The 12368-nt window shown below is 59.3% G+C and overlaps 3 protein-coding genes across 6 annotated transcripts in view; 1 reads left to right on the plus strand and 2 right to left on the minus strand.

Annotated features, from left to right (window-relative positions):
* Positions 1 to 1408, plus strand: part of GRIN1 (glutamate ionotropic receptor NMDA type subunit 1) — a 35710-nt gene extending 34302 nt beyond the window's left edge. For all 4 annotated transcript variants that reach the window (XM_062505439.1, XM_062505441.1, XM_062505440.1 and 1 more), the window contains one exon: positions 1340 to 1408. In XM_062505439.1, the coding sequence (XP_062361423.1) occupies positions 1340 to 1408 (69 nt within the window). The remainder of the gene's footprint in view (positions 1 to 1339) is intronic.
* A 3978-nt stretch (positions 1409 to 5386) lies between these two features.
* On the minus strand, positions 5387 to 7383 carry LRRC26 (leucine rich repeat containing 26). The gene is given in 3 exon segments (XM_062505783.1): positions 5387 to 5646; positions 6641 to 7244; positions 7246 to 7383. Coding segments are annotated over 3 exon segments (978 nt in total). The 5' UTR covers positions 7360 to 7383.
* Positions 7384 to 11105: 3722 nt separating this feature from the next.
* Positions 11106 to 11630, minus strand: RNF224 (ring finger protein 224). Its single transcript, XM_062505724.1, has one exon. It carries the CDS (start codon positions 11628 to 11630, stop codon positions 11106 to 11108), a length of 525 nt encoding a protein of 174 aa, XP_062361708.1.
* Positions 11631 to 12368: the final 738 nt, after the last annotated feature.

Raw genomic sequence — 12368 nt, forward strand, 5'->3', positions numbered from 1 at the left:
CATTGGGATCATAGCCAGTGCCCTAAGTGGCAGGGTAATCCCATGAGAGGCTCCCTGGGTGTCAGCATGTCCCAGCACGGTACCCGAGAGATGGGAGTGCACTGGCTCCTGGCCCTGCCCCAGCAGCTCCCACCAAGGGGTCCTGTAAAGCACAAAGCTGGGCTGGGCAGGCCAGCCCCAAGGACCCCATGCAAGGCTCAGGGAGTGGCAGGAGGCAGGAGGAGGAGGCAGGGTGTGCAGCACACAGGGTAGCCACAGTGCCAGACCTGCCAGCAGCGCTGCGAGGGCCACGGCCACCATCGGCCAAAGCAGGGCAGATGAAATCCGTCACTGAGGAGCCCCCCTGGAGCCCCTCAAAACATCATCCTTCCTAGGCGGGGTGGTGCAAGGGCTGGGAAATGTCACTGGTCTGTGCTGCTGTACATGAGACCCACACAGACCCTTTCCTGCCCTGGCACCAGATTAGGACCCCAGAGAGCAGCTCAGGATGTTCTGGGCCACCCGCTCCCACAGCAGGGATGGACAGGGCTTCCAGGACAGGATTTAGAGTCAGGAGAATGGAGCTGGAAGAGGAAGGCAGTATGGAAGGAGGAAGGGAGGAAATAACTGCCCAGCTGTAAATTCCTGCCTGGGGAGGAAGGACTTTTTTTTCTTGCCCATTCATGGGTATTTCTGCTCCCCTCCCTACTTGTTGATGGGACTACAACAGGGGAGGGCTCTCCCATGGCCTCTCCCATGTCAAGCTCTCCCATCTGCAAGGAGCTCAGAACCCCAAATCCAGGCCACATCTCTCACACAGGCTGTATTTCACATTAGCAATCAATGCCACACTTTATCACAAGTCAACCACACCACACGTCTCACCTGCATGAAAGGATAGTCACAGGCAGGGTCATTCAAGCAAGGAGGTGAAATGCCCTGGCCTCAAAGCACAGCTTGATCTGGCACCAGAGAGGTGCCAAAACCCAGCCAGACCCTCCAAACACAGGTTCAGGCGTGGGCTGGGCTGATGAGTCACAGGCTTTGTTTTGTAGCCCTCCCAGAGCAGAGAGGGCCTGGCTCAGCCGGTGACGTGGCAGCCACGCTCTGCCGAAGCTGCACCATGCTCCTGGGTGTCCCCTCTGCCCAGCTCCAGGGTGCTTGGAGAGTGTCTGCCACGACCTCTGCACAAGCATGGATGGCACTGGGAAGGGGACCTCAGCCAGCAGCAGCTTTCAGGGCGTTGCTTCACCCCCAAGAGATATCCTGTAGGGACACATGGGATGGAAGTCGCAGCAGGGACAAATGCTAGAACTGCCTAACACTTCTTTCTCCTTGTCTGTCTATTTGTGTGTTGCAGCAGTATCACCCCACCGACATAACTGGCCAGCTCAACCTCTCCGACCCCTCAGTCAGTACTGTGGTGTGACCTTCTCCCCGAGGGCCATCAGTCCTTGCCCAACACAGTAGGAAGGCACAGCCAGGACTGCCTTTCAAGGGACACTGATGGGTTCTTCTGGGTGAGATGGGAGGAAATCATCTTTCATCCATACACAGTGACTCCATTGTATATCTCCCTCCCTTCCTAGGCCTGCTGCCATGCTCGTGCCCCAGGAAGCACAGCAGGACCAGGACAAGGTTTGGACTTCACTGTACAGAGATAATTGCTTCCAAACAGTGCCATGATAATCAAAATTGCCACTGACTGGCTCCGTGCAAGGGGAAAGGACTGCAGAAGGCACACGGTGCCTTGCTCTCCCATGGTAGCAGGGAAGAGCTGGTTCCACACCACAAACACGTGCTTAACCTCACAGGCTGCAGCCTTCTGAGCACACACAGCCCCTCAGATGTGTGCTCCTAGTCTCCCACCACCTGGAGGGCTCCAGCGACGTGCCCGGGGTCCCGAGCAGCTGGAGCAGCCAGTTCCTGGTGCAACAGGTTGGGCACACGTTCCTGCTGTGCCGAGTGACCCTCACGTCTGCCACAGGGGCTGGAAGATGTGCGCTCTGCTCCTTGCAGGGATGGACCCTCTTCCCTTCCCTGCCATCGGCCCGTGGCTGTGACTCGGTTCCTGCCTGTGGTCCGGCTGCAGCAGGAGAGCTCCCGCCCTGCAGCCCACGTCCCCGTGCTCATGGCGGCACTCCGGAGCCCCTGGAATGCTGTCGGCCAAGATCCCGGCTCCCACCTCTCCTGCACAGAACACATCCCCAGGACCTGGCCACGGCCAGCATGTAGCACTCACACAGCAGCTCTCCTGGCCAGGAATTCTGCACGGGAAATGGCTCTGGATGGTTGCACTGACCTCTACCCCAGCTCCACACTGCCTCAGCACCAGCAATGCAAGGAGAGACGCTGCTGGCTGGTCACGGCTCGCTGCGGTGCTGCAGCGGTCACCCAGCCTGTCTGCACTGTCGGGGCACCACGGCCAGCACTGGCGGCTCCCCTGCCACCCTCACCTGCAGTTCAAGCTTGCCAGCAGCTCCCGTGGCAGCCCTGAAGCCCCAGCGGTCCATCTGCCTGAGCCTGGAGACGTGGAAAGCAGATCCCAGCTCGGGAGAAGGGAACCGAACGAGCCAGGCTGACGCCATCCCTCCCCGCACCTTCCTCCCCTCGAGCCCACCCTGAGCATCCTCCCCGTGGGCGCCGGCAGCGGGGCGGAGGCAGCGCCCCCGGCCCCGGAGATGAGCAGCTACCGCAGTGCACGGGCAGCATCACATCCCGTCTCCTGCCGTCATAGAAAACCCACCCGCACCGTGGTACCCAACGCCAGCGGCACGAGCTGCCTTCCCCCCTGCCCCGGCTGCCCACGGGGGCAGGATTCTCACATGGCAGCTGAGGTCTGTGAGCATCGTCCCACTGACTGCTGTGGCTCCATCAAGTTCATCTAGCTCCAGCTGAGAAATCGGACCCATTCTACTTTATATGTCAATGTTACATTAATACCAAGTTTTTGCAAGAGCTCAGTAAAGTCTAGACTGGATCATGAAGTGGTTTATTCCAGAGCTGTGTGCCTCTTTCTGTCTCTGACTTCTAGCAAAGCTGGCAGGGAGCCCTCTAGTGAATCAGAGCCTCACCCAACCCTGTGGCAGGGTCTGCAGACAGTGGAGGGACAGGAAGGGATGGAAAAAACAGCAGGGAGAAAGGCCAGGGGCTATAGAGGACACTGGGAAGGAAAGGGCATCCCCATTCTGGGATACTCAGGTGACAGAGAGCCTGGACAGCCAGGGTGGGGCACAGGCCTTACAGTCTGGACCTGTCCAAACACCAGAACCATGGCAGGTGGCCCTGTCCCACCTCCATCCAGGGGAAAGCAATCCCCTCCCACTGCTGGGCTCCCATCTCCTGAGAGCCAGTGTGGGGCCTGGCCAGTGGGGCCAGCCTTTGGGAATAGGGGACAAACTGCAGGGATGAAGGCATTGGGGAAGTCCCCACACATCAGCCCATCCATAGGGAGGTCCATCAAGTGATCTCCAAAATACGAAAGTCCCCCAGGCTGAACTGAAGGAACATCACCCATGCACAGCATCTTCCCCATGTGCTGAGACCTCCAGCCCAGCCTCCAATGGTGTTCAGCCTCAGGGTGGTCTGATGGAAGGAGCAGGGTTCAGGTGGCCATGCAGGGTGACAAACAAGGTCTGCGCTCCAAACAGGAAGCCCAGGCCTTCTTGGGAATAACTGAACACCCTCTAGAGAAGGTCTGGGAGAACTGGGATTGCTCCTGGGAAAGGCAGGACAATGATCATGGCAAAGGTCCTGCAGCCCTCCCGGGTGCAGGGCTGGCAGCACTGAAGCAGATGCTGCCTTCAGCAGCTCCCTGCAGATCCCCTGCCCCACAACAGAGGAGGAAGTAGGAATCTGGCCATGTGGCAGCATACAGGGCTAGTATCTCTCTTGAAAATAAAAATGGAAGCAAGCCACCACTGAGGTGACACTTGCTTTATTTGTGATTTACTGAATCTTTGACAAGAGCCTGCCAAAGGATGCACTGACTCCTGCCACATCCCTGGCAGGTCCCAGCTCTTACATGGGCAGGAGATGGAGTGAACAAAGCTGGTGGTCACAGCATCTCACTGTGGCTCTGGTCATCCTGCACTGGGTAAGAGACCAAGCTAAAAAGGGCTGTTGTTACTCCTTGAAAGATGTATTTGTCACCCCAGCTTATGGCTTTCTCCTAGAGCACAGCTCCAGAACCCTCCAGGCCACTTCCCAGCATACTCACTAAGCACTTCCAGCAGCATTTCCACAGGAAAGGGAAGGAGGCAGCAGGGCAGGGAGGTGCAAGGGCAGCCCCAGCCCTGATTTGTGGGTGATGGGAGGTGAGGCAGCAGCCAGGGCTGCTGTAAAGGGCCCCTGTAAAGGGCTTGTTTGTCCCCACTCTCAACACTGAGCTAACCCTATACCTTGGCTTGAGATGCTCTGTAGCCTAGGGAAAAGCTACTGAGGGAGAAACCACTGTGTCCTCACCCATCCTTTGGCAGCTCCTCTGCCAAACCACATCAGTGGCAGCTCAAAGCTCTTTGTGGCCCCCATCCTAGACCTCAGTTGCTGGCTGAGCCTTCTCAGCACCAGCATTCCTGACTCAATGGAAAAAAGCTATCAAAAGGAGTTTTTGCAACCAGCCTTGTCCTTGGGCAGCACACTGAAAGGTCTGGGATGGTCTGACAGCCCCATGAATGCTTTGGAATGCTCCAAACAACCCAGAGATCTTCAGGTGCACCAAAAGGCACACACAGAGAGCTTGGGGGTACACTAAAAGAAAACAGTGCCTGCCAGGACACAGAAGCCAAACATGGCATTTGGGCACAGGAAATGCCAAGCCAAGGAGTTCTGAGGGCACAGGAAAAAAGCACTGAGGCTGCTGGGGTCACTGAAGGCAGTCAGAGGGTGCAGGGGGTACCAAAAGGCCCAAGGAGAAATCTGAAAGGCACACAGAGGCTCCTGGGCTGCACCAAAAGGCAAATGGTGACTCCTGGTGTGGCCTGAAAGGCACCAAGATGAATGTGGTGTGTCCTGGGATGCACACAGGGACTCCCAGGCTGCATCTAAAGGCACAGTGAAGCATAAGGGGCAACCTAAATGCACACTGAGGGGACTGGGCAGCAAAGGGGGCAGGACAAGGGGAGAAGGATCACCTGGATGTCCCAGGAAGGGGATATGCAGATCTGAGGGTGGCCTTGGGGAACCTCCCAGAACACTGAGAGCATTTGTGGTCAGCCTGGAGAGAGCTGAGCTGGAGGCTGCTCCCCCTGGCAGAGGCAGCTTGGCACCATCTTGGAGGACTCTGAGAAAACCCCAAGCTATTCCAGGAACAGAACTTCATCTCACTGGTCCACAGGTGGGTGCAGGCAACTGGAGAGGGGCATGGATGGAGCACAGGCTGCCCAGGGCAGAGCCTGGCTGAGCCTCCTCAGTGCACCCTGCAGATGCGAGGTCTCCTCCAGCAGTGGGATTCCCGGCGCAGGCTGTGGTAGAACACCACGAGGGAGCCCAGGAAGGTGCAGAAGAAGATGCTGGCAATGAAGGAGAAGGGTCCAATGAGGAAGAAGGAGACATAGTACTCGGGGGACAGCAAGGTCTCCTGGCACTGCCTGAAGGACTCATCCCCAAAGGCCATGATCGGATACTTGTTCAGTTGCTCTGGAGCTCTGCAGAGGAGCAAACTCTTCTCTGGAAGAGAAAAGCGGTGTTGGAGGGCACACTGGGCAGCTGGGAAAGGCAGGGGCCAAGGACAGGGGGGATGGCAGGTCTGCACGGGACAGATGGCACCAGGGCAGGAGGACAGGGGCCAGAGTCACCAACATCACCTGTGTCAAGCTATGAAGAAGGGGAATGGTGAGGTTCAGGACTCACCTGTGTGGGATGGGATGGGATGGGATGGGATGGGATGGGATGGGATGGGATGGGATGGGATGGGATGGGATGGGACGGGACGGGACGGGACGGGATGGGATGGGATGGGAGGTGGGCACAGTGCTGGAGGGGGCACATGAAGATGGATTTGGGGCAGGATAGCAGGTAAGGCAGACAAGGAGGGATTAGCTCCCATAAGACAGATGTGGGGAGAAGTGAGCAGCCAGCCTGGAGATGCCACAGAAGGTCCCAGCCAGCACAAGTGCAGTCACACATCCAAGCTGGAAGCAAGCAGGAGATGGCAGCAGTGGTAGGAAAGACTTTGCTGCCAGATCTGTCTTTCACTGGGGCTCGTGAGGGAAGAAACGCAGGATCAGAATTAGGTTCATGAAGGCTTTGGGGAAGGGGCTGAAAGCACTGCATTCTGGATGGGCCAGCAGCGATGTGCACCTTAACACACAGGCTCCACTTGCCCCCTCAGGTGCCATGTGGCCCGACTGGTGCCACTGCTGGGGACAGCGCTGGGGCCTGTCACTGGGACATGGCCCAGCCCTCCTTTTCAGGCAATCCCTGCTGGTGACCAGATTAAAAATATGGGCACCGAGACCCAGGGGTGTATCCACCCAAGAAGACACAGGAGCTGGCATGACCTAAAGCCAAGTTCTGGGGAACCTCACCCCAAGGGCACTGACCACCCAAGCCCTCACCTAGCTGCCAGCCAGGGTGCTGGGTCCTGCCTCATCCCTGGCAGGGTGACCAGCTATCATGGAGTGAGCAGGGGGTGTGGGGACATGTCCCTCTGGGCACTCACCTCGTACTTTTTCCCTGTTGTGGCTGAGCCAGCGCCAGAGGGGCAGGATGCTGCAGCTGCACACCCAGGGGTTGTCCTGCAGGAGAAGTGCTTGGAGCTGGGGCAAGGCGCCTGGCACCCCAGGCTCCAGCTCCCACAGCCTGTTGCTGCCCAGGTTGAGCGTGGCCAGGCTGGAGAGGGGCTGGAAGGTCTCAGGGGTCAGCACAGTGAGGTGGTTGTGGCTGAGGTCCAGCTCCTGCAGCGTCCCGAGCCCCAGCAGCGCCCGGCTGTGGATCAGCTCCAGGCGGTTGTGGACCAGGCTGAGCAGCCGCAGCACTGGCAGCGGAGGGAAGGAGCGTGGCCCCAGCACGGTGATGAAGTTGTAGCCAAGGCGCAGGGTGCTGGTGTTGGTCGAGAGGCTCCAGGGCACCTCTCGGAGGCCCCGCTCGCTGCAGTCCACCTTTCCCGGGGAGCAGAGGCAGGCAGCTGGGCAGGCTGGCGAGGGAGGTGGGCACAGGAGCAGCAGCAGGGCCAGCACGGGGCCAGGGACCCTCCAGCAGCCCATGGCTGCCCCCCGAGGCACAGAGACCCGCTGCGCTGGGATGGCCCGATGGACAGGCTCCCTAAGAGCTCCACACCTTGCCCAGCCCCTGCCCCTGCCCAGTGCCCTCGGCTGAGCCCGGTGGTGCTGGCTGGAGGTGCTGGGCAGTGATCAGTTCCCTGCAGCCACTCGCATTCATTCCCCTGCTCACCCAGCTGCAAACCTGGATGGGGCTCTGCTCCCAGACCCGGTTTTCCTCGGGGTGGAGCTGCACTTTTTTCAGTAAATATTTTTGCAATGATGCTTGCCTTGCAAGGTGTGGAACCGTGCCCATGTCCCTCCCTCCACCAGGCACCACTCCAGCCAGGTAAGCAGCCAGCTTTGCATGGCCTAGGATTAACTGCTTGTGTGTGCTGCAGGCTGGAGAGCTGGAAATGAGCAAATCCAGATCCATCTCTAAGTCTGCATCCCCCTGCGGGCATGCTGCCTCAACAGCCAGGTACAGAGGGGTGTATGGGCCCAGGACCCCCAAAAGTGGCTGGGTTACTGGGAAAAAAAACATGTCATTTGCAGGTCTTACCCCATTTTATTGCTGCCCCACCATGCCCAGGGGTCCTTAGCAGGGAGCTGTGCTGGGAACTGTGGTCTACCCTGCTGAGCTCGGCCCCTGTCCAAGCTCTGTATGCCCCTGGCAGGAGACCACCAGCCATGCCAGAATGAGGAGGGCTGAGATTAGATCCCATGGGCCACCTTCCTCCCTCCCAGAAGGAGATGTCTGTGTGCACATGGAGGGTGACAAAGGAGCCCCCTAATGAGAAGCATGGAAAAGGTGAACTTGCTGGGCTGCAGCCACCCAGAACTGGTTTGCCCTCCCCCTGGCATGGCAGTGCCAGTTCCATAGGGCTCAAAGTCTGCCTCCACCCTGTTTACATCCACTCTGCTTCAAAGCCACCCAAAGCCCGACTGCTGAAGGCTGGGGAGGAGAGGTGTTACCTCCCAGTGCCACTGCCCCTGGCAGAGCCGTGGGGACTGTGGCGCCAGGGGAGACAGCTGTCAGCACTTCATCCCACTTACAGCCAGAGTGGGGGCCCAGAGCAAGGACACTGTTCCCACTCAAATCCATCAGGACCCCAGTGGTCATGGTCCCAGAGCAGTCCCTGTTCCTTTGCCCCACAGCCAAGGGGCTGGATGGGCAGCAAGGCAGGGCACAGTTGCACCCCAGGCCAAGCCCAGGATGTTCCCAAATCTGGGACAGAAGCAGCAGGCAGAGGGTTTATTAATAGCATCCTGAGGAGCTTTGGTTTGTTTATCTATCCTGCAGCAAACTCACTTTGCTGCATTAATCCCCATCTGGAAATAATTTAGAGGAATCCTCCAGCCCAGCCCAGCCCCAGGGCAAAGGCACAAACCCACTGCCATGCGCAGCTGAAGCCGCAGTTCATCCCATCCTCAGCCACAGGCTATATGGAGACCTGGATTTTGAGAGAGTCCACAATGCTCTTCCTCCCCAAGGCCTGCATTGCCCACTGCCTGCATCCATCTGGAATCAGGTAAGAAGTGCAACATTCATGCCAATAACCCAAATCACTTTTAAAAGCAAGGTTATTTCCAGTTTTTTTGCACAAAAAGCCCAGGAGGCTGAAAAGCCTGAAAACTCATCTCCTCTGTCAGCCCCTTGCTGTCACCCTGATGGCACGCGGCAAGAGAGGCGTCCCTGCAAGGGACATGGCCAGACACTATCCCACCTCCTGCCTGGCCTAATCCTGTTCTCCATCCAGTGGCTGCACCCCGCTGCAATGGCAGGTTTGGGGCACACGGGGTCCTGTACCCCAGCAGTGCCACCACTGCCCTTTTCCACATGCTGCCTGTGCTTGGGTCCCTGTCACTGCCCCTTGCCTGGAACATTGGGATCCAGAACCCACACAGGAGGAGCCCAGATCCCTGTCCCCAGCCAGAGCAGCACGCACCCATATCCTGCTCCCCCTCCACAATGCCTCTTCCTGAGTTCTGGGCTCCACATGGAACAGGGCAGGACAGGCTGCTCTAAGCAGCTGCTCTGCCAGGACAGCTCGGGTGGCCTGTGCCAGGAGAGGAGCCCCCCAGGGCACAGGGCTCACCCCTGACCCTGCTCTGCCCAAGGTGCCAAATCAGGGGGTGCAGCCAGCATGCCAAAAGCATTCCTAGAGTGATGGAAGGGATGATCCCCTCCTTCACTGACTGGCTGGGAGCAGGAGGACATCCACGGAGGAATGAAGCAAGGGCCAAGCCCCCCAGATGGTTCTGGTGCTGAGGGGAGGCAAAGAAGAAGGGGACATGGGGTGTGGGACACAGAGCCATGGGTTGGGTCACCCAACACTGTGGGAAAGCTGGGACCTAAAGGTGCTGGAGTGAGCACAGAGCTGCAGGGAGGGATGGGCCCTTCCTACACTCTTCCCACCACCTACTGTTGAGTCTGTGGGGAGAAACTGAGTGATAGAGGGGAAGGTGCATTAGGACTCAGTGATAGCTCTTATCCATTCCTTGAAGGCTTTAATTTCTTGTGTGTTCCCAGGTAACTAAAGGTCTAAGGCAGGACTCGTGGAATTTCTGAACCATACCATACCTCCGTCTTCCCTGGGGCACCCCAGGTTTATTCTTCTGGGAACATCTCAGCTGGGACTTTTTTATGGCAGGTGACACCAAGTGCCAGAATAATGCATGAGCTCTGTGCTGGGGTGGGTGCTGTCTATGGCTGATGGAGTCCTCTGGCTGCAGCCCTGGCCCCCAGCACAGGGAACATCCAACCACCAGTTCTGCTCAGGAGACACAAGGTCCATGCCAGCCCCAGGGAGGCATGGGCTGGGGTCCCCTGCTGAGCCCTGAGGGGGTTTCTGGTGTTTGGGTATGGCAAAAGCCCATAAAGCACATGGAAAACAGATGCGGAAAATGGGCCCTGAGGAAGACCCGCAAGAGCTGTTCCAGGCAACACCAAGCCCTGCCCAAGAGCTGTTTCAGGATCACCCTGTGAGTCCCCAGTACTTCCAGTTTGGCTCCTGTTAACCCAGACCAGCTGCCTGGGCTTTTGTCCTTGCACCCTGGTGTGGAGTCAGGCAGGGAAAGCAGGAAAACCCATGCAGGCAGCAGGGCACAACTTGAAAAACAGCAGCAGAGTTTGGGTGTGCCTATGTGTGAGGAAAGGGTCAGGCAGGACAAGCCAAACTTGGCATGAGCCACAGAGCACGAGGCCCAGCAGGAGCTTCTTGAGCTCAGCTCTCCTTCCACACTGGAGCAATGTACACAAACACTGGAGGTTTCCTAACAACTTTTGTCATCCTCAATTTCAACCCTCCTGCTATCCCCAATGTCAAAATTTCTCATACAAATGGCGAGCAGAGCAAATACTCCCAGCAGGGCAAATTGTCCCAGCACAGCAATCTGGCAGGACAGGGCACTTCTCCCCCAACCTACCACAGACAGGGCTTGTCCCCAGGCCAGGATTTCACAATGTGCAGCCCAGCAGGACCAAAAGTGTCTTGAACAGGCGCGCAGGTCTCAAGGTGCTGGATGTGCCCCACGGCATCGCCGTGCCAGGCCCTTGCCCGTGTCTGAGGGATGCTCTGTGCCGCTGTCCTTGCTGCAGAGCCATGCACATGGGGGAATGGAGCATGAGCCGGGCCGTGCTCAGGGACCAGGGAACCTCCGTTAGGGCTGGACCAGGTTTCCAAGTCGTCAGCGGGGCAGATGGGCAGGATGAGGGGGTGGTAGCATTCTCATTCCCCGTTGTAGCGCCCCGAATCCCGATGGACAAGATGGACAGCAAAGCCCCGCCCAGGCTGAATCCCTTCCTAGGCTGCCAACACAGCCCCACCGCCTCAGTCCGCACGTGGGTCTGAAGCACGGCAAAGGCCCCCAGCAGCAGTCCCAGGCTGGCCCCGGGAGCTCAGCTGTCCTGGCAGCGCCCCGTGCTCAGCTCTCGAAGGCCGCGGTCACCCCGCAGCACAGGCACAGCCGGCAGCAGCCGCGCCGGGGGAACAGCGCCGGGGGCAGCGGCTCCGGGCACGGCACCGGCTCCGGGCACAGCCCCGCCGGCTGCCGGGTCACCGCCTGCTCCTTGCACGAGCCCTTGGCGGGCAGTGCCGGCGGGGACCCGCCCGCCACCCGCGGCTGCTCCTTGTCAGCCTTGACGGCGAGGAAGGTGGCCAGGTCGAGGTCCAGCATGGTGACCCCGCCGCGCGGCGTGGGCGTGTTCTGGCGACACTGCGGGCACGGGATCCAGCGCTGCTCGTTGGTGACCGCGTCCAGGCGCTTCAGGCAGGCCTGGCAGAAGATGTGGCCGCAGTAGAGGCGCCGCGGCAGCCGCACGCCCAGGTCGTAGGAGGAGTAGCAGATGATGCACTCGACGCGCTGGCTGCCCCGGCTCGGTGTGCGCGAGTGCGCCCCGACACACGGCCCCAAATCCTCTGCCCGGGGGCTGCCACTGGCCTGGGACATGCTGGGGAGGGGGTGAGAGGAGGCGTGAGCCATGGCTGGGGAGGGGGCACAGGGGTGGGGTGTCACCTCCGAGTGCAGCTGACATGTGGGACCGGTTCCGTGTGGTGGGTTCCCAGGAGCAGCAGGATCCCTGCCAGACATCCCTGCCCACTGTCTGCCTGCCCCGTGACCAGCCCTGCCTGGAAGAGCAGGATGCCACCACTGCAGTGGGGTGTCCCCGTATCCGTGTGTTTGTCCCAGTGCCACTCTGGGAGTTCTTCAGGGGAACACGGATTGGCCAGATGCCAGCAGCCTGCTCAGGGTGCAGCCTGGGACTGGGGGAGCACAGGGTGAGCAGGAGTGAGGTAGCTGGGTGGGCTGGGGAACAGCACTTGGGAGACCAGGCAGTGGCACAGCCCCACTCCTCCCCTGCCCTGGGCTGTGCTGGTACAGCTGTCGGCAGCAGGGGGTGGGCACAAACGCTTGTGGGGAGGGATTGGAGGGGGTCCAGCCTCATATCGGGTGGGGTCTGGTACCCTCCAGCATATTTGCAAACTTCTCCTGGAGGCCACCAAGATTCTGTTCCCTCTCCTTAGGTGACCTCAAGTGTTTTGGTGCACACGGATCCTCCCCTCCTCCCAATTCCCCATCCCTACCTGTCCTGAGATGCTTCCCAGGGCCTCAGGGTTGGTGGCAGAAGGGCTGTGCTGTCCTGGGGGGCTGTGGCAGTCCTGTGAGGAGCATTGTGGGGCTGAGCTG

Source organism: Cinclus cinclus, chromosome 19 (genome assembly GCF_963662255.1).
Source record: "Cinclus cinclus chromosome 19, bCinCin1.1, whole genome shotgun sequence".
Classification (NCBI taxonomy): domain Eukaryota; kingdom Metazoa; phylum Chordata; class Aves; order Passeriformes; family Cinclidae; genus Cinclus; species Cinclus cinclus.